General features: G+C 42.6%; 2 protein-coding genes across 3 annotated transcripts; both read right to left on the bottom strand.

Annotated features, from left to right (window-relative positions):
* Positions 1-4,762: 4,762 nt before the first annotated feature.
* Positions 4,763-9,258, bottom strand: borcs5 (BLOC-1 related complex subunit 5). 2 transcript variants are annotated; one of them, XM_079163281.1, is made up of 4 exons: positions 8,827-9,258; positions 8,137-8,297; positions 7,153-7,310; positions 4,763-6,836 (listed from the first exon to the last, which is right to left on the bottom strand). In XM_079163281.1, exons 2-4 carry the CDS (start codon positions 8,246-8,248, stop codon positions 6,603-6,605), a joined length of 504 nt encoding a protein of 167 aa, XP_079019407.1. In that variant the 5' UTR covers positions 8,249-8,297; positions 8,827-9,258; the 3' UTR covers positions 4,763-6,602. The 2 variants fall into 2 exon arrangements, with proteins under 2 accessions (XP_079019407.1, XP_079019406.1); XM_079163280.1 differs by having other exon boundaries at positions 8,137-8,280.
* Positions 9,259-10,399: 1,141 nt separating this feature from the next.
* Positions 10,400-22,939, bottom strand: smc1b (structural maintenance of chromosomes 1B; the record flags this gene model as incomplete). Its single annotated transcript, XM_079163466.1, has 25 exons — positions 10,400-10,492; positions 10,587-10,697; positions 11,568-11,637; positions 12,448-12,599; positions 12,900-13,054; positions 13,221-13,377; positions 13,482-13,580; positions 13,821-13,974; positions 14,146-14,291; positions 14,513-14,654; positions 14,996-15,102; positions 15,418-15,534; positions 16,005-16,142; positions 16,334-16,480; positions 16,934-17,125; positions 17,204-17,389; positions 18,558-18,765; positions 18,921-19,003; positions 19,260-19,400; positions 19,823-20,081; positions 20,275-20,513; positions 20,985-21,188; positions 21,611-21,723; positions 22,065-22,253; positions 22,831-22,939. 25 exons carry the CDS (start codon positions 22,937-22,939, stop codon positions 10,400-10,402), a joined length of 3,711 nt encoding a protein of 1,236 aa, XP_079019592.1.
* Between the last annotated feature and the right edge of the window lie 450 nt (positions 22,940-23,389).

Raw genomic sequence — 23,389 nt, 5'->3', positions numbered from 1 at the left:
GAAACATAACAGAGCAGTGATGGACGTCGCTCCCGTCTCACCGGGATCCCTCCACGTACTCCTTTATGAATTATGGATGAAGTATTTTGTCGCCGTAGTGTAGTCTCAGTGTGGTTTGTCTCAAACAGTGGAATGGGAAGAAGTGAATCTGTGACACATCTCACCGTCATGTGTTTGAGGTGAGGGAGAAGACGGGATATGAACCCTTTTTACACGGCAGACCTTTTGGACTCGTTAAAGCAGGAAAAGAAGTTAACTTAAGCTCAGTTCCAACAAGTGTCCCAGAGAGCAATGACACAATACCAGGACCCTGCAGCCGGCTCGCCTGTTTCTACATGTTAATCAGTGAAAAAGGTCTCTTTGCTTTACTTTAGCTGTAATCACAACGAGTCCTCAACATTAACCAGAAGGTAGTCGACATGCGCAGATACTGAAGAAAGAAAATATATTTTAAATGTTGCCGTTAGCCGTGAAAAAAAACAAGATTTACAGAATCCTAAAATATTGATGTTAGATATAAATATCTATTTCAGCGATGACATGGACTGCTGTGAAGAACATAATAAAACACCTGAGGGTATTGTTAGTCAGCCGAAGAACTATTTTAAAGATCATGTGTGTGTGTGTGTGTGTCAGCGATTACTTTGTGCTGTTGAATTGTTTAACTTACTCGCGTTATTATTATTGTTGGCGAGTCTCCATCATCTCTAAACACAGACTGCTTCTCACTAGAGGAAGACTTCACCCGACGCTCAAAAAGCAAAGTGCATCCAAAGTTCAAGTACCTTTTGTTTGACTCTGTGACCACTGAGACGTAAAGAGACATTCAACACACACACACACACACGTTAGTCATCTGGCTTTATTTCTTCTTCTTCTTCTTCTTTATATTTACTGCTGTTAAACCTTTATTTATCCAGAACATCTTTTATTATTCACACAGACGGCTCGGGAGGTTAACTGTGGGGGAGGATGTGTTGCACATTATTCATATTGCAATAGCTGCATCTGCAATGATTATGTGCTGCTGGCCACTTTGCTGGGTGGTTGGGGGGGGGGCAAAGTGCCATGCTCAAGGGCACACATGTTTTTATAGCTTTTGACACTCCAGACCGCCTGCAGCGCTTCAGTTAACTGAGAGTTCAATGTGCTAAAAGAGCCACGTTTAGGGTTGCAACCAGTGAAAACACCAGCAAACAGTTCAACACGTCCCTGGAACAACATGACTACCTCCTGTTTGTTGTTTTGTGTTCTGGAAAAAAGCTTCTTTGTTGCGACCCCCGGTACTTCAGATGCACTCTCTGTCGCCCACGCAGCTCGGCTCTAATTCATGAGGACAGAGCACCACTCACCCGTACCTCAGCTCAACCAGTGCATCTGAAAGGTGAGGCTGGTCTCTTACAGCTTAGATGCGCTTCAATGATTGTTTACATGGAGGAGCTGAGTATATTTATGTCTTAAGAGCAGCTTCCGTGTCTTTTCCTGTTACCGAGTACAGAGAAGTTCAAAGATCCTCCTACAACCCTTTTTATTTTGCAAATAAACAACAATTGTGTGTTCTTTTAATCAGCGTTAGGGTCACGGCATGTTGACTTTGTCTCTCCTGAGGGTTTAAGCGTCTGTTACAATCCCAAACGGACGTGTTCACGGTGCGCTGCGGACATGTGGAGGACGCGTTCCACACATGCAGACTGGTCACGAGGACACATTGGAGGTATGGAGAGTATCGCTTTAGATACAAGAAAACAACGTGTTAGAAATCAAATGTTTATATCTGATCCGAAGGCCACACTCACACTCTAAGGCGGGGTGAAAAATATCCGTCATAGACAGACAGAGGGAATTCAAAATATGGAAATAACGGCTGTCTCTCCTGGAGGACATTCATAGTGTTGCACACGGTTGATTACATGAAATAGTTGAGAATGAAGAAGGATGAAAAAAGACGGCTAAAGAGAGAAGTTCAAACACTCTCATCTCCACACAACTGGTTCACAGTGTGAAGTGTCCGTTTAGAGAAGTGGTCAGACACAGCGCCCCAAATCTGAGGACGGAAAGGTGTGAAGGGACACAACCGTGACAAGCAGTATACTTTAAAGCACTTAATACTGAGACTATCAAACAGACCTGTCTGCCCTTTATTAAGATGTTTGCTGCTCGACCGGATTCTTTAAAAGAAAACCCAAACTCAACAATAAGAGACATTTCAGCCACGGTGTTGAAGTCCTCAAGCGAGAACTGACCAGATACAGACAGCTGGTCCTCCTGGTGAAAACCTACATCTTAAATATCCCTCATCACACTGTACACACGTGACGGCATCTGACTGAATTAGTTGTTTACAGATGTTCTAGCAGGCAGCTGATATACTGGCCATGAACACCACTAGCTCCGTGTCCTTGAGAGCACGACGGTGCACTGAAGCAACAAAGTGCGTTATTAGACGTCCCCTGATAGATCTGCTGTGAGGTGGAACTCATGTCTCCAGTGAGAGGGATGACGTTTGGCTGCAGCTCAAGTGTGTGTGTGTGTGTGTGTGTGTGTGTGGAGGGGGGGGGGGGGGGGGGGTTCCCGCCGGGTATTCATCACTGGAGGTGACTGGGTGTCAAATAAAAAAGCAGTGCTGGGTCATTTTACAGGATGTAAGTCGATACAGGCAATCATCTAAGGGACGCTCACTGCTACTGTATTCACAGCCGTCCTGGGACAGACGCTTAGAAGGAAGAGGGATGGCATTTAAAAATATATATATATATAAAAATACATACATTTAAAGGAATATGAGGACATTTAATCTATTTCTGTGCTGGAAAACAGTTATGTTCTGTATGATTTAAACATTCTTTTTTAGTTAAGTGAATTTAAAACACATTTAAAAGCACTTCTTTTTAAAGAGGCAGACTGTTTATTTTGGCTTCAAAGTCAACCCATTTAGAAGACATCATCAACCTGAAGCAGTCCGAAAGCTTCTGTTTGAGGAACTTCTTGGAGTCTCTTCTGCTTCCTGCACACACACACCTCTAGTATTCTTTTACAGATGAAACAAACTAGATATAAACAGCAGGCCATTTGAGAGGGGAGGAGACTCATTGATCCTTAATGTGACTGAGGTTTGTAAATAACAGAGTTAAGACTCTACGGCCCCGACCACAGCTCTGAAACATCACCAGCCTAACGGTTGATGAATCCATGGCGCTGTCCGTGGTGCTGAAGTAGCAGACAGATTTATAATTGAAACTTATTCTCTGAGTCCCGCCCGTCTGTCGGTTTGGTTTTATTATATTATCTATGCTAAGCTAAGCTAAGCTCAGCTAAACCGGCTGTAGCTCTGCATTTAGCGTACAAACGTGAGAGAGGCAAAAGGAAAACTAATTCCCCCAAAATGTCAAATTAATTCTTTAAAAAAACTCAAGATATTCAGTTTACTATCGTATAAAAAAAGGGACAATCATCACTTTGTAGAAGATGGAATGTTTTAGCTTCAATATTAATGAAATTGATGAATCGATTATTATATTGCTGCTGATTAAAGATCGACTAATCGATAAACTAACTAATTGTTGAAGCTCAAAATCACATAAGAGAAATCATCACAAATGAGAAGCTGGAGCTACGACATGTTTGGTGTCACATGTTTTCTCTGATGGATGACCTCAGACGGGGTGAGAAGTACAATTCAAACCCCTGAATCACGCTACTCAAAAGGTAATTACATTGAGTGCTTTTCACATCTCAGTGATGTGTTGTCTGGAAACTCAGAATTTGACTCTTATCGCAGCAAAACAACCAGCGTAGGTTTGAGTTTCACCCTAAAAGATGACGAGGATAAGCGGCTCAGCGTTACTTCCATGCTTCCAATTTTGAGTGGGCAAAAAACAGGAAGGAAAGCAAACCAGCTTTTGATTTATATTCAAATGAGAAGTACACAGGGGGAAATTGGATTTCTCTTTCATTTCAGAGAATGGATTTCCTGGTGGCAGATCGCATTGTATCATTTGCTGGCATTAATATCCAGCTCGGAGCATCGGGAGCGTTTCTTCATTACAAAGAGGACCTTCTCTACACCTCCTCGCCGCAGAACACAACCATGATTTCCATTTCTGTTCCGATGTTCAAACAATACCCCCGAGGCCGCTTAAGACGCTTTTTCTCCCCGTTTTAATTTACACTTGAAAGACGATAACATATCAAAGGAGTTTCTGCTTCAGATTCAGAAGAAAACTTGTTTGTGTTTTACGTCCCTTACATCAACGAACTGAGCTCATTCTGTTCCTCAGAGCGAGGAGGAGGAGGAGGAGGAGGAGGAGGAGGAGGAGGAGGAGGAGGAGAGTCCTTCTGTAGGTGTGACCGAGTTCAGCGTTCACAACAATTCTAAATCAGACTGCAGTGGCTCATGGGGGACACAACGCGCTAGCCATTAGCAGTCAGAACCCCTTCGTGCCTCACAGTGATTTGGTGTTTTGGGTTTGTTTGATTCATACATGCTGTGATCCTTCAGAGGAGACGTACACGTGGTCGCTGGTCACAAATCACAAGAAACGCAGACCGGTTTTCACAGAGAAACTCAGTTTGATGAAAGGAGTCATTCCCAAAATGGCAAGGCACCCGAGGGTGCTCCGAGGACGGGCCATAAGGGCAGCAATGTTAGTTTAAAAAAAAGTCAGGCGACAATAAGATTAACTACATCCATTTTCAAACATATCAAAATGAAAACCAGTCGTCCGTATCGGTGGGTGAACTGTTTTATATCATTACAGTCGGATTCCTGTGACGGTCCGTGTGTTAACATCCTTCATCGTTGAACACTCAGGCTCTCACAGACTCAGTGAAACAGCTGTTTTGAGACTTTTAAATTTAAAGTGTGTCAAGAAGCCACAGAGTGTCGAGTTCTCTCCGACACCACCTGGTGGTTTTACACAAACAAACTCAAAACACTTCTGCATTCATAAATCAAATTTCTCCTTTTTTTATTTTGTATTGACACACTGCTAACTGACCAATGATTAGGTAGTTTGAATTAGTAAAGCAAAGACCTGTTCTCATGTAGTCAGAGGGGTTTAATCATGCAAATAGTTTAAGTTTATCTGGTTTACAGATTTCTGCTGTTGCCAAATACAACAACGGAGAATTACATTGAGTTTGTGAAGTGTGTGGTGCTCCCAGCATGTCTTTAAGAAACAATGTCCGAGTTACTCTTCTACCAAAGAAAAAGTCTACATTACAAATGTTGATGACTCCGCTTATGTACAAGTGTATGTGTACAAACACCGATGTTTTGTTCCTTGAAGTCAGAACTCGGTAGAATACCGTTCCATGTTATTTGTCTGGATAGTGTGTTTTGTCGCGGTGATGTATTTCTCCAAAGATATTTCGGTTGATTCACGTAATTATTTATTTCTGTGCGATAAGATTTCAGTCAGAATCTTGGACGAATAAAACCAAAACTATCTGCATGGATGGACAGAAACCTCTCGGGCTATATTTGGATGAACTGACCCTTTAACTCACGATACAGAAACAAACGTTCAGCAGATGAAGACTGACCAGACCATTTATTATTGAAGAAGATTGCGGACTTGTGAATCTTTGGCATGTGTGATGACAAAGCTAACGAACACACACAGTTAACGCTGCGGAACCCGTTACTGTAGAGCGGTTTCTCTCCACATCGGCATCCATCTTCTTTGAGTCACCGTTTTACATGCAAATAGCAAAATTATCCAAATAAATTAAAAGTCAAGTTCTCTCATCACAAAGCTGAAGTTCATAAGAATATTGAAACTGTCCTTCTGTACATCCAGGCTCCTTGTGTAATCCAACGGCAATAATCCGTCTCGGTTCTCCCCGAGAGTCTCTTCGTCATAATATTCCAAAAGTGATGCAACGATATTGTTCAGAAAAAGTAAAAGGAGTCGATCTGCATGCAGGCAGTTCATGGAAGGATCTCCAAACATACGGCGAGGGAGCGAGATGAGCATCAGGATCACAAAAGACTAATATTTGTAATGTGAAGATCCAAAATCAATCCACGGGACCTACAGAGGGGAGCGGCTCCGATGTTGCACATAATCTCTCTCCAAAGCAGCAGGAAAACATTTTGAGATGCTTTTACGCCGCTCACACATCCATTTGAGTCTCAAAAACCTGGACACGTTTTTGAGCATATGGAGTTCTTTCTGACTCAATCTAAAGTGTCTGTTCCTCCCCTGCCTGTAGATTAGTGAGGGAAGTGTGTGTGCCTGGAAGATCGCCAGTTTGGGTCCCTGCAGGGAGGAGGAGAGGTAATAATCTCCACGCCCTCTGCAGTGAGGGGCACATTTGATTTGCAGCACTTCATAAGTTGGCAACTGCTGAGCGGCCAGTAGCAGAGGGTTGTGTTAGCTACGAACGTGTGTGTATGTGTGTGTGTGTGTGTGTGTGTGAGTGTGTGTGTTCAGCAAAACTAAGCAAAAGAAATGAGGAGAGCAGCCGGACACATTGACACCTTAGCTGTACCTCTAGTATGCAAACAAAGAACGTCACAAGGTTTTCCCTACAGCTGGACACACCTGCACTTCCTCCTGGCCGGAGGACCGGATGCAGCTGTGCCGGCTTTAAGGAGGCTACTTGTTGGCAGAGTCCCCGTCGGGCCTCATGCTGAAGGGCTCCAGGCGCTCGCTCTCGGGCAGCATGTTGTTGAGGCGCTCCATCAGCGGCACCGTCTGGTCGATGCCCATCTGGATGCGTCTCAGGATCATGGACATCTCGTTGACCTTCTGGATCTGCTCGGCGTACTTGGCGTAGCGCTTCTGGCGCTCCTGCATTATGCTGAACAAGGTTTCCACCGACAAGTCCATCTGGAAGGAAACAGTCGGGGGAGAGAGAGAGACTTGACGAATCATCTTAATAAACAACTTCTACATCAGCAACACCGACTGCATGAATATGATTAATGTAATACAAAAACACACAGTGCAAGCGTCTCTCAGTCATGTAACTTAAATTTAAAGAATAAGACGTGTTAAGAGGTGAAATCCTGACGATACCAGGCGTCTGATAAATGTGTTGTTTCAAAATAACATTTCCTTGAAAGTCACATATAATAAATTGTTAATCTTTCACTCTTGCTGTATAAAACCCTTTGAAAATCAATAAAATATTTTGCAGCCTCACCTCTTTGATCCTCTTGACCAGGGCGTTCTGGTCGAAGGCCACGGCCTCAGCACACTGGTGCAGGTGGTCCTGGTAGCGGATGCAGAGCTGCAGAACCTGAGCAGCCTCCAGCCTTTCCAGACACACACTGCTGGGCGACGTCTGGCCACTCAGCACTCCTGTGGAGGGCAAAGAAAGCAAAAGGACTTACAGACATGTTGGAACACTCGACAAACAGTGTGAAACTCAATTATTGTAATTTAGCTACAGAATTTACCCGCAGTGTGCCCACACAGGCTCATTATACACCTTCTGACACATTGCTAATGGGCTGCAGCAGCTATTAGCGTTCAGAATGAACTTGTTGAAAATAACATGAAACCCTCAAATGGTAGAAGTCAGAAAAAAAGATCTGCACAATCTACTGACAGCTCCCAATAGAAGTCATTTCACAGAGCAACATTTCATTATAAAGATAATGTTTGACAGACATCAACACTATTCAAAACATTCTGAATTTATTGGACGCTATCAGTGCAACTTGTTTTAGAATTTAGCACCTGTAAAAGTGATTTTAGTTCATTTATGTTCCTGCGCTAAAGCTTGTCTGATGGTACTCAGTGGCGCGACTGTGGCTCAGAGACGGAGCGGGTCGTCCGTCAATCAGAAGATCGGCGGTTCTCGCTCCACAAGTCGCTTTACCCCAAATTGCTCCCGTAAGATGAGTCTACGGTGTGTTAATGTTGTGTGAGTGGGTTAGTTAGTCCTGATGGGCAGGTGGCACCTTGCATGGTAGCACCTTGCATCAGTGTGTGAATGGGTGAATGAGTGTTAAAGCACTTTGAGTGGTCGGAAGACTAGAAGGGCGCTATACAAGTACAAGTCCATTTACCATTACTTATAGTGTCTCATGCACCAAATGAGGTTTTATGCTTTATAAATATGTATTTCTTCATAAATTCCCAAAAGTCATGGAATATCTGTCAGAGAATATGGGATCCGTACCTTTTAAAAGTGGCTGAAAGGTGGGTATCTCCTGGAGTTTGATGACATCTGGGTCGTTGTGGATATTTCGCATTGACTGGGTCCCCTGAGCCACCACGACGATATCATCCATCTTGGCTTTCTGCTTTGCTGGGGAGGGAACCACTGCAGTGACAAAAATCCTGTTAACACCGACAGGCAGTAGTTACTTCAGATCACTAGTTAGTAAATATGAGAATGTTTTAAGTAGAACAGTACTAAATTGATCCATACAAGTGGATTTCAAACAAATATTTGCTTTGTCATTTTGGACAGTGGACAAAGAAGTACTCGTATCCTTTCCTGGTGTAAAAGAAGTAATGTCACAACCATTAAAATAACTATATCCATTATTTGACTTATAGTAATATCATTAAATCATGCAACGTATCAAAAGTCAAAGTACTCATTAGGCTGTTTGGCCCTAACCCAACTGTTATGAGTAGTTGTCAAGTATAAAGTGCAGTAAGAAATACTAATAATCACTATGAGATGTTGTGGAATACAAGTATAAACCATAAAATGGGATTACTTATTGAATTTAGTCATATTAATTAACTTATATTACTTTCGATCAAGCTATTAAACTGCTCTTCCTTAGTTCACTTCTATAAAAACATATGCTAATGACTAAATCATGTGTTCTCTTTAATGTCACAGAAGTTATCTTACCCGAGGAGCTGTAATCGGAGTGTTTGTGCTCCGCGTCTCCACTCTGTTCGGCTCCCATGATGCTAGCGTTTGGCTAGCAAGCTAGCGGTTAGCTTAATGGGGTGTTCAGTAGTCAACGTTTCCAGAAACGCGTCAACGTTTATTTAATTAAACGTATCTGTAAAGACTTCACACGACCTCCGGACTCACAACGAGACAACCATATCCCACAGGAGGGCAACTGAAAGGCAGGGTTGACTCTGAAGGTTTCGAGCTAGCTAGCTATGTGAGCTAACGTCAGCTGTTCCTGCTAGCATGTACTAGCTAACATGTTAGCAGTCCTTCATCTGAAGCTAAGTGAGAGACACGCAGGCTTCTATCTTGTCGGTGGGTGATACCGATATATTTTAAGTAAAGAATCACCAATGTTTACGTGACACGACACGACAGAAATTACGGTTCAATACGAGGCACTACTTCCGTAAATATTGATCACGTGGTCTTCCCGTTGCGCGTGTCCATAAAATGTTACCGCCCCCCTACTGCTGCTGGAGAGGCCCAAAATAAACAAGACACAGCAGACAAGTCAACCTCTAATGTCGTCCCAAATTATTGTGAGAGGTGGAGGAAGTATTTGCATCTTTTACTTAAGAAACTAAAAGTATAAATACCACAATGTGTCAGTGGCATGTAAAACGACTGGTTATAGTTTACAACATTTACACAATGGAGAAAATAACATTCATACTAAAAATGTAATTGATAACTTGCTCAAAATGGGTTACCCATGTGTCAACTATAATAACTGATTTTATTTGGCAGTAATGTACTTAGTTAAAGGAAAATCTTTGAATTAAAAGAAATATATTTTCTCCAAAAGTAGAATCAATACGGGTTGATATTAAATGAGTATATAAGTATTATGCACTATAGTAAAAGCACTGAATGCAAAAAAAACTGAAGATTATTTAAAAACGTTGCCTATAAAATACGTAGGTAGGATTTTAGAGCTTTACTTGTAACAGAGTATTTATAAATTGTGGTGTTTTTTGCTTAAGTAAAAGACCGTAATATTTAATCAACACCTTTTAGTGTAATTGTGCGCCAGTGTTCAGACCTCCACATAATAAAACTAAACATCAGATATACAAAGACATCTTTAACTCGGTGGATTTAATGAACAGGACAAAAGTCGTGCTTAAAAGCACAACTGGAACACAAAACACTTCAAGTAATACACCAACATGTATCACTGTGGAATTAACTTAGACACAAACAAAATTTTAGGTACATAAACAGAGTTCTTTTAACGCTGTTGTATTGGGAATCAAACCATTTGAATGTGGTAACCTGTAGGAGTAAAACTGCTGCATCTAAGTCTTTGTGTCTCGTTATTGACAACAGATATAAACACAAAACAGGCTCATAAACATACAAAAATCTATTTTGTAAAACAGCCTGAAATTGAACATAACTATCCATCTAATAATAATAAGATAACTACTTTGACTGAGAACACAGAAGCATTGGTATGGTCGAAGAAGGAAAGTCAAAGCGCCATACATACAAGGAGCTTCATGCAGGCGAGTCCAGGCTACACGGGTCCGGTCTTCTCCGGGTCCTCTTCAACCAGAGGGTAGGGACGCAGGTCCAGGGTCAGAATGCGGCTGAACATGCACTCTTCAAACTGTGAAGAAGAGAATACCGTAGTCACTGTATTGTCACACCACGCAGAAATGAATGAGTTCTTCTTCTTCTTCTTGTTATAAAAGGCGTGTTACATCTGAGTAGACTCCCAGCAAAGCGTCGGCCTTGGAGAAAAACTCCTCCTTCAGGGAGATGACAATGATCTGCATGTTCTTTCTGGACTCGTCTCTGATGAAACTGGTCACCTGGACACAAGCACAGTTGAACACAGTCAAACGTCGTGATTACATGATGTAACATGTGATGTTTGACATTACTCTGGTTGTTGTATATGTTCTTAATGCTGTGTACAGCACAGGCTTAAGTTGATAGAAAAACTGTTATTCTGGAAATCCAAAGAGCGCTAACTGCTCTGACACACGAGTAAAACTGTGTCGACAATGCAGCGTTTCAAATCAACGTGTGGATATGAATTATGTAGATCAGGGCAGCAACTCATGATTGTTTTTGTTATCAGTTAATCTGTCATCTGTTCATTTATGTAATTATGTCATTAATCCATCACAATTCTCCTTATAATGGGGTAGGCAGGTTCTTTTATATATATATATATATATATAAATATATAAAACTATAAACTAGATTTATGCACATCCTCTTGGCTCTCTGTTCAGGCTCTAAACTGGATTCAAAGGCTCAACTATTAGCAACATGTAGACAGATAGAGTAGCTTGCTGCAGCCTGGAGTCACAGGACGTCATCCTTCACAAGCCAACCAGTTTGCAAAGAAAACAGGACGGTAGTTCTATTAGAAGTGCTGCTATGGAATAGCATCACGATCACAACCACGATTGAGAAGAAGAAATGAATGACTAGTACTCGTACAAGTTACTGTATGAAGCGCTTGCATATGCCCGAGCTCGTCTGGTGGGATGTTAAAATGTTCTGTATTGTCAAATAGACAAAGCAAATCCTCACATTGGAGAGCAGGGAATCAAAGCATGTTGGAATTTCTTATTGATAAATTACTTAAATAGTAAATAGCTTGTTTGATTCATTGTTTCAGCACTACTGTGGGTATTAACTGTGAACCCTGGACGCAGCTGGGGTCGTACCTTGCCTACGTTGGTGTTGTCCAGCGCTGCATCCACCTCGTCCAAGATGAAGAAGGGAGCAGGACGGAAGCTGAAGGACAAAACACAGAGTCTAACAGTCAGTGAGTGAACCAGCGACGTGGGTCAAATGTTTGATCAGCAGCCATTAAAAACTGATATACCGAGTATTAGATAAGATGGAACAAGTGCTTCAAAAGAGGTGGTAAAGTCTTGAATTTAAGAAGGTTTTTAGTACAAAAGAACAGAAGTAGCAGCGGGGAGATGTCAAGTGTCTCTCTAGAAGAGAGTTAATGGTGTGAAAGAGGAGAGGATCAACAGGCTCTCCAAATGACAGAGCCTTTACTTTAATAGTCCATTCATCAGTTTAAAAACTCAGTCATTATAAGTTAATTACCCAAAGTCGACTGGCTTTCCCCCCAAAAGTTTCTGAAAGGTGTTTCGTGGTGTGTCAACAGCTGTGCTAGTTCCTTTATTTTGCTGTGTTTTTATAGCTGTGAGGAGTAATTAAGCAGCTGTCCAACTCACAGATTATGTTCAAGGATTTTGGGGAAATAGGATGTTGCTAAATCAATCTGTCATTACGGATTTATTATTCTGTTTATTCTTCTTGTTATTTTGTGCTTTTTTGTGCAATCTTTGTGTCTTGAGTTGATGCTTTTACACTAAGCACAACTTTCCAGTTTCCTCTATTATAATTTGATTTCAATTCAATGTATTTGTGTCGCCCAACATAACAAATCACAAATATGCCTCAGAGGGCTTTGCAATCTGTACATCACACGACATCCTCTGTTCTTGGACCCTTGGATTGAAAAAGGAAAGACATAATCTCTTGTCTTATATATTGTTATCTGGTCTGCTTGATGTGTTGGAGTGTTACCTGTGGATGGCAAACACCAGGGCGAGGGCAGCGATGGCCTTCTCTCCACCAGACAGATTGTCCATGGACATGAAGCGTTTCCCCGGCGCCACGCAGTTGTAGTTGATGCCGCCGAGATACGGCTCGTCTGGATTCTCTGCACTCAGGATGGCCTGCAGCACAAATGGCAGGAACTTGTCATTTTAACACCTTCTGCAAAGCTTAGTGTTAATGAGAATTATGTGTAGTTTTCACTTGAAAAGTGTCAGGTTAGGAAAGTGTAGATGTGTATATACCCCCACTTTTAACACTATAATGTCGAGTAGATCGCATCTGAAGTGCACACAAACCCTACTGGTTGGTCATGAGAGTGTGTTTTACAAACATGAATGTGGGGGAGAGATGCAGATGAACACAATAGAAACAGAGAAACTTGAGAGCGTGTTTCTGTGGTTGAGGTTTTGTTGCGTCACCTGGGCGCTGCTGTTCCTGCATATGCGTTTGTAGATCTGATCGATTACGACACACACGTGTTCGAAGCACCGGCTGAAGCGGTTCATGCGTTGGGCTTTGACTCGCTCGAACTCCTGACTGCATTTTCTGGCCGCTTTGGTGCTGGCCTGAAACGCTGAGCGAGGGGACGGGGAAAACAAAAGTCGACTCGGCAGTCCAGGTACTTCAGTTATCGTACGACAACCGCCTAGTCTTACACAGAACTTGTAGATGAGATGTTTAACATATGAACATTCACTAATATCAAGACTTTACATTTGAATATGCATTGAACAACATACCGTCCGTCACTTCCTGTAACTTGTCCCTAACCTCCCTCATCTTGGCCAGAGCTTTCAGGTTCGGGGTCGTGGTGCGATGCAGCACTTCCTCTACGGAGGAGACCGACTCCTTCAGCCTCTCCATGAAGGCCTCCACCTCCTCCTCTGTCTGCAGACTCTGTACGCACACAGATCCAACGCATGTTATAGGTGCGTTTCTGGTCGTAGGAATGAACAGCACAGAGAGAAGATTGGGACAAAGATGAGGCTCGATATCTCGACCCTGAGTTCTGCGTCCAGGCCGGAGTAGTCGATGACTAGTTGTGCCTCTCTCTCATAGATGTTCCAGGTGGTGGAAGTGCTTTCAGATTCTGTGTCCGGCTGTAGAGAGGAAGTCAGACATCAGGTAAGACTGACACTAAAAGTGCTTCAAGTCGCTTTATTACTTTTTTAGTTTCTCAAAAGCCAGCAGGGTTTCTCAGACTGTGTTACTTTAATGTGAGGAGGTGTCGACAGCTTCTTTTATTACACAAATTAACATCCAGTACTTTTCCATAACTGTGCGCGTGTCGTAACGGTTATTAAAAAGAGACAAAGAAGGGTTCATTCTCTCCATCTTACCTGCACCTCACTGATTTCGTCCAGGCTCCCCGACAGCAGCGTGATGGACAGACTCTGGATCTTGCAGGCCAGCAGCATGTTGTGTCTGGCCAAGCGTTTCTGCTCCAAGGCCGTCTCTGCACACATCACCTCCCGCTGAAGCTTCACCAGCTCTCTGTGACAAAGGTTGGGAAGAAGACACTCAAAAGTCAAAGTGGATTGGAATATTATCTGGCCCCTTTACAACAGACGAGTCTAACAGACGTTTTTGTGACGTAACGTGACTTTTAGCTGGAAACCATCTTACACTCTAAACATGTTAACAGTACGGATGCATTAGTGTTACTTGTTGATCGCTTTGAGGCTCTGGCTTTTCTGGTCCAGCTCAGCTTTGGCAGCGGCCACCTGGCTCCTCTTAGACAGCAGCTGGTTGTTCAGCTCCAGCTGTTTGTTCTGACCGTCCTCCACCGCCGCCAGCAGCTGCTTCTCCTCCTTGAGAGGGCGAGGGATGGAAACATCAGGCTGGAAAAGTCTGCAAAGTCTGCTGAGCTGTTTTATTTCACACCAGCCACTGAAATATCCCTAAACTCAAGACTTCTTAAATCTCATTAGGAGGAAATGGATACTCCAGGAGGCTTAATTCAACCTGGACACATTACACCCGTTTAACAGTTTGACGGTGAGAAACCAGAGTGAATGCCTGAGTCCACTACCTCCCTCTGCTCGGCCATGGTTCTCTCCTCCTTGTGGATGGTTTCCTCCATTTTCTGGAGCTTTTTTTTCTGCTGCTCCAGTTGGTCTTGTTCGTACTCCAGCCGAGCATTCAAGCGGGTGCACTGACTCTCAAACTCCAGCCTGAGAGGAGAGACATGTCCAAGTGCTCATGTTGTAAAACTCTAATTATAAAAACCAATCAATGTAATACAAGCACAACTCATGTAAGTAAACACAACTAGTGTATTTTGAACCTGAAGTTACATTTAAGTATTAGTAGTAAGTGGTGATCAAAAATCAGATTGTCTTACACAAAATCATAATAATGGAAAACAATAATTTTTTATTCCAGGTTTATCATGTTCATCAGGGATTTGGCTGTTAAAGCTCAGCACATACAGTATAATATATACAGTATATAGCACTATATATATATATAGTACTATATATATATATATATAGTGCTGTGTGGTTTGTCGTACCGCTTCCTGTCGAGCTCTGTCTGCTGTTTCAGGTTCTCCTGTTCATAATCTCTGATGTTGTCCACACCGATCTCAGCACAGAAGTCAGAAAACACCATGTCCTCCATCTGAATGCCCAATATCACACATCACAAATGGGGCCTCGCAATCTGAACAGCATAAGACACCCTCTGTTCTAAAACCCCAAAAAACTTTAAACAGAGAAAAGGAATGGAAGAAAGATCTGGAACAGCACCAGAGGAGGGATTCCTCTCTCTGGACGAACGGATGAACAATGGATGCCGTGTGTACAGAATAAACCAACAAACGAAACAAAACGCCACCTCATGATATGCAATATGTTACTGAGAATGATGAAGATACGACAGATTCTGTACAGATTTAACTGAAACCGTTGATGGCGGTGATGCTGGCAACACTACCTGTTCGATCTGGTCTCTGATCTTCTTCATCTCTGCTTCCTTTGCCTCCACACTCTCCTGCTGCATCTGAATCTGAGAGTCCAGGTTTGCTACTTCGCTCTCCATACGAGAAATCTCCTGAAAGAAATCAGCAGGAGATGAACCTCCGCTTCCTGTGTCGCCACCACAGAATACATCCTTGAACATCTCACATGATTTGGGATTGGAAGAGTGATCAGGAAACACCAGGGGCTCTGATTACATGTGCACATGCAGTCGAGCCATGACAAAGAACTGGAGGTGCGATGGACCATAAAACTCACGGTTCGGATCGGATCACGGATCAGAGTCACAGATCGGATCAGCACAAAAGAAAAAAGGGACCAAATAATTCACCTCTAATATCTATTTATGTTGTTGCGACTAGAAAAGCATTAATACCGATGTCCTGATCACATATTTTCCTGAATATTGGCGGATAACGATCGTCAGTAAAACTATATTTCACACTGTGATGGTTAACGTTAAACTCCTCCGTTACACCACTACAAACAACACTGTCTCAATCATGCTAACATTTGATTAAGCCACAGCTATGTGGCCCTTACCGCTTGGCATTTGGGGATGTTTTTCTTCTGAATGTTTTCCAGTTCTGCTTTGGAGTATTTGAGGCGGGTCTGAGTGCCCTGAGCCTGAGCAACTGTCTGTTTCAGGTCCGAGTCCTTCCGCTTCAGCTTCATCAAATCCTGTCAGAGGGCCAAAACACACAGTGAAGTTTACATGGTACGATTTTCCAAAATATGTGACATTTATGGTCACAGCGCATGTCGTATAACCACAAAAGTCCCGGGTTCGATTCCAGCCTTGGGATAATTAGCAGCACGTCATACCTCTCCCTCCTCCTCCCCCGTCCTGATATTTTGTGTGTTTGACTCACGCGCATCTCTGCTGTCAGCTTGTCCTTGCGTGTCTTCAGCCGCATCATGTCCTTCTCGTCCCAGCATTGAGCTTTGATCCGCAGGTAGCTGGAGCCTCCAGAGATCACGCCCGCCTTCGTAAACAGCGTCCCGTCCAGAGCCACCGTCTACAGGGAACACATCTGATCACACGTCTGCTGGCAGCCCCACATTTCAGGCAGTAAGCAAGTGAGCAGGTGGTAATATTAGAGGAGCCTGGGTGGATTTATAATGCTGCCTCTTTCAAGTGATTATTACCTGCATAATGTATTATTATTATTTTTGTATGCAACACTTTCCCACCTCAACAATGGCTAAAGTTTATAATGTGAAAATGTAGGAATGCATCTTGTAATTTTTAGGTACAACTAATGGATTCTAACGGTCCTACACATTTTCCATTTCACTGTTCCAGACTCAAATTTCTTGATTGTTTGGAAGGTACCGTAGCTCATACAAATCAATTAAGACCAAACCCAGACACGTTCAATGCACAGCATTCTTAGCTGCAATGCTAAAACACTGCAATGTTCTCCTGTTTGTTATATAAAAGTAAACAACTGTATGTCCTCAACCCTTACCTTAATGCGCACTGGTCCATCAAAGGCCACACTCCTTGCTTCCTTGATGTTCTCACACACCAGAGCGTCGCCGCAGACAAACTGCACCACTTTCTTAAGCTGGCCGGCACCTGCGTTATTGTTAACCTGCACAACATCAACCACCATCTTGGCACCGGAGATCTCCCTCAGCCGCTCATTCAGAGGACTCACCTGGGCACACACGGTGGTGATGGTTATCACGTATGTTTGTGTGCTACTCTGATCTTCAACCATCCAAAAAGTACTCACATCCAAGTAGTCGATGGGCAGGAAGGTCTCGCGTTCGGATCCCTCCTCCTTGATGAAAGAGATACAGTCACGGGCCACTTTCTCTGAGGACACGACGATGGCGTTCATGTAGCGGCCAAACACCTTGATGACAGCCAGCTGGTACTTCTTATGGATCGGGCTGCACAAGTCCGACAGACGACCAAACTGGGACAGGAACGATAATAAAAGAACATATGAAGAAGAAGAATTTAGATTTAAGGCTTTCTGAACATCAAAAACAGCAATGACTACTATTTAAAAATAATGATCTGGCTCACAAGGTTTAAATATATATATATATATATATATATATATATATATATATATCCCTCTCTTAAGAAGCAGCCAGACATTATGAGTGGCACAGAAGAAAAGCCCACAGTGAGTATGAAGACAGACGAGGGACTTGAAATGATTGAATTCTAAATGACGAATGACCTCGTACTGAAGTGGTTTATCGCTACTGTATTTTTTAAAGATGCTTGAAGGAAAAAAATGTCTTTTGATTCATAGGGATAATATGGAGGGATTCATCATCATCTTCCAATAAAACTGAATTGGACATGAGGGGTGTTTGATATCAAGGAGTTGACCGATCTTTCTGTCAGCGCTGTGCACTGCAGCGCTCTCCAAGGTGCTGATCCTGCTGCTGGGAGCAGGAACTTCCAGCCAATAACTCACCGTAACTATTGATTTATATATACTCACAACACTGAAGACAACACAGTGTAGCTAACTGTTAGCCTGCAGCTAAACTTCTGGAGACTCCACGGCCACTGCCGGAGTCGGAGATGAAACACTGAACTAGAAAGTCCTCCAGCTTCTCTTATGTCACTGGCGTGGCAACATTTCGCCTTCCTGGTGAGTTACGACAACAACAAACGAGCGCTTCATTGACAGAAAAAACTAGTCTGTCAGCTGGAGAAGATTTAGAGGCAGCAGCAGTGGAGCCGCCCTCCGGTAGCAAAGTTATTCACTGCTTTGTTAAGTAAAGCAGAGACTTTCTGCTTCATGGTGCATTCAGGTGCATCTCGTAGACTCTGATAAACTCAAGCTCTTGTTGTAAAATACCCTCCTGCCATCTAGTGGATGTTGTATATCATTTTTATAACATGCACTTTAGTGTTTTAGTTTTTCATGAGTGCATATACAAGACAAAGGTTCTCTTTATTGTTTTTAGTGCCATAAGTTGGACGGTTGCCAAGTGAATTTAGTTAGATAACCTTTTTTGGTTTTGTGCTTTCCATTTTTCCATATTTTTCTTCCGTCTCCTGCCTCTCACTGCAGACCCGTACTCTCTTAGCTCTGCTCGTTGTGCTCGTCCGTCTCTTACCACTGTTTCAGGGAAGAGTCTGTGGAGCTTCTCCAGCAGCTCTTTGCGCCGCTGCTGGGATCGGCTCTCCTGGCTGTCCAGATGGGCGTTCCCGAGCTCCTCCAGGACCTGGCCCAGCTCCTGGTTCAGCTCCTCGCTGCGCTGGCGGCCTCGCTGCAGCTCCGCACTGAGGCTCTCCTCCAGCTCGCGGTACTTTTCAAGGGACGACCTGAAACATGCAGCAATTCTATGAAGTTTGCTGGGATTCCATCTGCGACGTTACATCCTCATTTCAGGAAATATAGAATTTGTCATTGATAAATAACCATGCAGTTCAATCAACAGCCCCCTGACAGTCATTATTAAGGTGAGCACATGTCGTACTTGCAGCACTTGCTGTACTCCTCCAGCGTCTCTGCTCTGCGCATCAAATCTTCCAGCTGATTCTGGTTGTTCCTGATGGTGACCTACAACAGATGACGTTCAAAGAGAAATTAAAGCGACTGTAAATATTTTTATGTTTTGATTCATTCTCACTGCTCTTGTGCTGTGTAACAACCTGCTCGGCACAAAACGGTAGACAGACAAAGTGAGCAACTAGCTGGTGAACATAGTGGAGAATTTAGTAGCAAAAAAAGCCAGATATTTCCCTGAGGAGACCAAAAACAGAGCTAAAAGAGAGTGATTCAATCAAAAATCATTAACATGTGCCACTGACAGTACCTCCACTTCCTTCTTACGGCGCTGGTCGAAAGCCATCTTGTCGTTGTCCGCTGTCACCTCCCAGTACAGTTTCTCTGCCTGCTGGCCGAGGACAGCCCCCTGCTTTTGGGTCAGCTCCTTCAGCTCTTTGTATCGCTCGAGCTGTAGCAGAAAATAAAGAGAAAGTCACGATCCTTGTACGAAACAAAACAATGAATGTTATTCAACATGCACTCCTTTATTACCGCTTGCATACTGTTTTTGGGGAACTTATTAATAATCTCTGATGATATGCCTGAAGTTTCTTGTCAGAAACAGAACTTTACAAGATTACATTTAAACACAATAATAACATTATAATTTACCATTGCCCAATACTCATTTTTACTGAATAGCACTTGAAAGCATCAAGTAACACAATGCAAACCCCGTACGCCAGCTGTTAGCTCCTGTATTTAGCCAAGCAGGACTTACAGCTTACTTCACTAGCTCTCCTCCTGCTTTCTTTACAACACTGACCTTTAACCTCCGATATTCAACATCATGTTAACGGACAGGAAAGGAGTTTTCTGAGACAGGCTCACCTGATCGTCATCCAGCTCGATGTCTCTCTCCATGGAGGCGCCCTTCTTCTTCTGCTGCTTCTCATAGATCCTCCAGGTCCTCTCCAGCTCAGAGATCTCCTGCCTTTCCTCTGCTAGCTCCTGCTCTTTAATAGCAATCAGCTTCTGACTCTTCCTCAGGGCTTTACGGACCTCCTCCGCCTTCTTCATGTGATGGGAGGTGTTAACTTTGGCTTTGATGTACTGGGATCGAGACTGGGACAGGACATGCTCCTGGGCTCTGAGCGACAGAGTGAGAGAGGACCTCAGTTCATTTATTAAGTTAAACATTGACAGCTTGTCTTTAAAACATCCCTACACGTGGAAACAAAACAGCTGGTGAGGGTCAAATTAAATGTATCCTTCAACTTAGTTAAGGGTATTTTCTGATATACTGGTTAATAATTTTCAAATCCACACAAGCACACACGCACTGGATCTCCTTCTCTATGTGCTGCTGCTCTCTGGTGAGACGTCCGTGTTCCTTCTTGTTGGTTTTGAACGTCTGCTCTTCCTTCACCAGTATGTTGTTCTTAGCAGCTGCAGTCAGCTGTTTCTCCCTCAGGATGTCGCTGAGAGCGTTGACGCCCTTCTCATTCCAGTAGAGCTCAGCCAGGCTCAGCTGCAGGCGGTTTTGGTGAAGGTTGTCCACCAGCTCCTGGTACTTCTGGGCCTGGAAAAGTGGGAGGTGGGTTAGGTCATGGTGGGTATAAATAAATCTACCTGTGTCACCTTTTGTGTGTAGAAGTGAGTCCAACACGATGAAAGCCTTTGAGGAACGATATGGATATGAGAGCAGGTTTGTCACCCCACCTTAGTATGTCAAAACAGCTACAGACTCTTCTGCCTTGATTCATGCTCGGACGAACTAGTGTGTTTTGTGAGTACCTCTAGTGAACTGAAAACAAGTCATTCCATGAGGAGTTTTGATGTTTGTTGATGCCCTTTTTGTTGCTTTCGGGGAGAAAGTTAAAGCCCCTCATTGTGGAAGCAGTAACAGCAGCCTACAGTTTTATAGCAGCACTGTGAGCCACCGGCTCTCAGCCACACTCTTCATTTTTCTGTGAGTGCTTATCAATGTAGCTGACAGGTAAAATAACTGCAAGTGTGTGTTGACTTTGGGGATTTGGGTGTGTGAATTTACCTCTATCTTCTCGTGGGATACCTGTTTCCTCTCGACAGTAGCAGATTTCTTCTTGTTGAAGTGAAACTGTGTGTCCTCTTTAGCCTTCAGCAGGGCCTTTTTCTTCATGTCATACTCTGCAGAAAACTCTCTCGACTGACTGATGCACTCAAACATCTTGGTCCTCTCCTTTGGGTCCTTCAGAGCTATGGACTCCACTGCCCCCTGGTGAGAAGAATAATGGGTAACAGACTTGTTTGTAAGGCATTATTACTACCTACCATTACAATGGCTCGACGGTAAGTCCCTACATAACTCTGTAACAGAAATTTGTGTTTGGGATCGACCCTACAGGGTTAATAAGGTACATAATTTAACTTTAAATAGGGACAATACTGTGTATATTCTCCAAAACATAGTACTGTGCTGTCTTGCATACTGTCTCATTATCTTTCAACCATGTATTTGTGTGTTTTAGTGCCCATATCAAGTATTCACAGCCCTTTACATTCATTCAGCTACAGTCCCCACAATGAATGAAACTTGTCTGGGCAGAGAAGCATAAATATAATGAGTATATTGTATTAGTGAGTACACAACAGCATGTTTTCAAGTGTATCTACACCAATGTTTATAACAGTGTTTACCTGGAACACCAGACAGTTTCGGGCTTTGGTCACAATGCCGATCTTCTCCAACTCCTCAATGTACTTGGCCAGTGTGACATGAATACCATTGATGCGATACTCAGAGGAGTCACCTTAAAAAACACACAATAACAGGCAGTTATAACAGCAACTTATAGATCAAAACTTTGCAAATAAAACTACTTGCAACTACTCATCTCTACTTGAAAAAAAATATGCTTTTCATTCTTTAGCAACTGTGTATATATTGAGTAACGTTATACACACTAGAAGCAAGTGCTTGTGTCATTTAACCCTAAATATTTTTTGTATATTACATATAGGTTGCTTTTCTAGACAACTGTATTGCCTTTAGCCTACCCTCCATTGGAAACACTAGAAGCTACCTCGACAGTTAACTACAAAACTACAAATAATGTGTAAATACTCGCTAAGCTAAACTCATTAAACTGACCTGAGATGCTCCGGCAGAAGACAGTCTCCTGGTCCTCGTCATCACAGTACCGCAAGGCCACACGGGCAGGCTCAAGGACCGGCCGGCCCACATGGGCTCCGTGGATAAGGTCCCTGAGGTGCTTCACCCGGAGAGAGGCGACCCGCTCCGCCATGGCGAAGCTAAGGGCGTCCATCACGTTGGACTTGCCTATAGTGTGAGTTTTAAAAATCATTAGAATATCTCTGAATAACTAAAGCTAATGATTTTAGCCGTTGACCTTAATGGTTAAGCTAGCATTAAAGCAAGCTAGCTACGTTTGCTTAAACTAGTCTTAATTTAAGAGGTATTCATGTTAACACAAATAAATGTTTTTATGCTCCAATTTTTTAAATGAACTCCAACATTATATTCAGTGTTATATAAATAGTCCGTTATCTGAAAGAGTAATATTCAAAACTTTAGAGAATGGGCCCAGTTCGCTAAGTACCATTGTACTTTAGCTAGCTAACAACTTTAATATTAATTCAGCTAGGCTAACATGCTAGTAGCATCGACAGTTGACGTTAGCTAGCTACGTTTTACCCAAAAAACATTATGCTCTAGTTTTTTTAATTAACTCCAACATTATATTCAATCGTTTATAAATAGTACATTTTCTTAAAAAGAGTCATATTCAAAATTTTGGAGAATAGGCCAAGTTCGTTAAGTACTATTGTAGCATCGCCAGCTAACGTTAGCGAGCTAGAGAGCTAACAGCTACATTGACTGTAAAGAGTTCACTTACCAGAGCCATTCGTGCCAATTATACAATTGAATCGCATGAACGGACCGATAACGGTTTTCCCTCGCCATGACTTGAAGTTTTCAATATCAATTTGTTTTAGAAACCCCATTTTAATCCCACTTTGCTGCAGCAAAATCAAACAGCTAACTAACGTCAGTTAGTCAAAGTATGGAGGACAGTGACAGGCGGGAATAACTTGTCACTGTTTGTTTTTTTTAGCATATTGCAGATCAGTTGATGTAACATTAATATATTTATTCATGGCCAAACATAAAACAGCCAAAATAATGTAATCCTTGATCTAATTTTGATGGCGTTTTAATTAAGGAATACCACTGTATATAAATATGCTGTTACATGTCAAAAATGTACTTCAGTAAAAGTATTAGCATCAAAATATACTTCAAGTACTAAAAGTAAAAAATACTCATGATGCAGAATGGCTAATTTCAGAATAACATACATGATAGTATTGAATTATAATAATTCATGCACTAATATGTTTGTACTTTCATCCACAATAAGAACTCAACATCTATGTTTGATTATACTTTGTATT

This window comes from Pholis gunnellus, assembly GCF_910591455.1.
Source record: "Pholis gunnellus genome assembly, chromosome: 7".
NCBI classification, from domain to species: Eukaryota; Metazoa; Chordata; class Actinopteri; order Perciformes; family Pholidae; genus Pholis; species Pholis gunnellus.
Note: the sequence above shows the minus strand (reverse complement) of the source record. Positions and strands in the feature narration are given on the sequence as shown.

Excerpts from the sequence above, each read along its gene's own strand:
- borcs5 (XM_079163280.1), bottom strand. The coding sequence starts at position 8,884 with ATGGGAGCCGAACAGAGTGGAGACGCGGAGCACAAACACTCCGATTAC. Across the intron at positions 8,281-8,826 it reads CTCCGATTACAGCTCCTCGG|TGGTTCCCTCCCCAGCAAAG; the intron begins GTAAGATAACTT and ends TTGTCACTGCAG. Across the intron at positions 7,311-8,136 it reads CTTTCAGCCACTTTTAAAAG|GAGTGCTGAGTGGCCAGACG; the intron begins GTACGGATCCCA and ends TGCCCTCCACAG.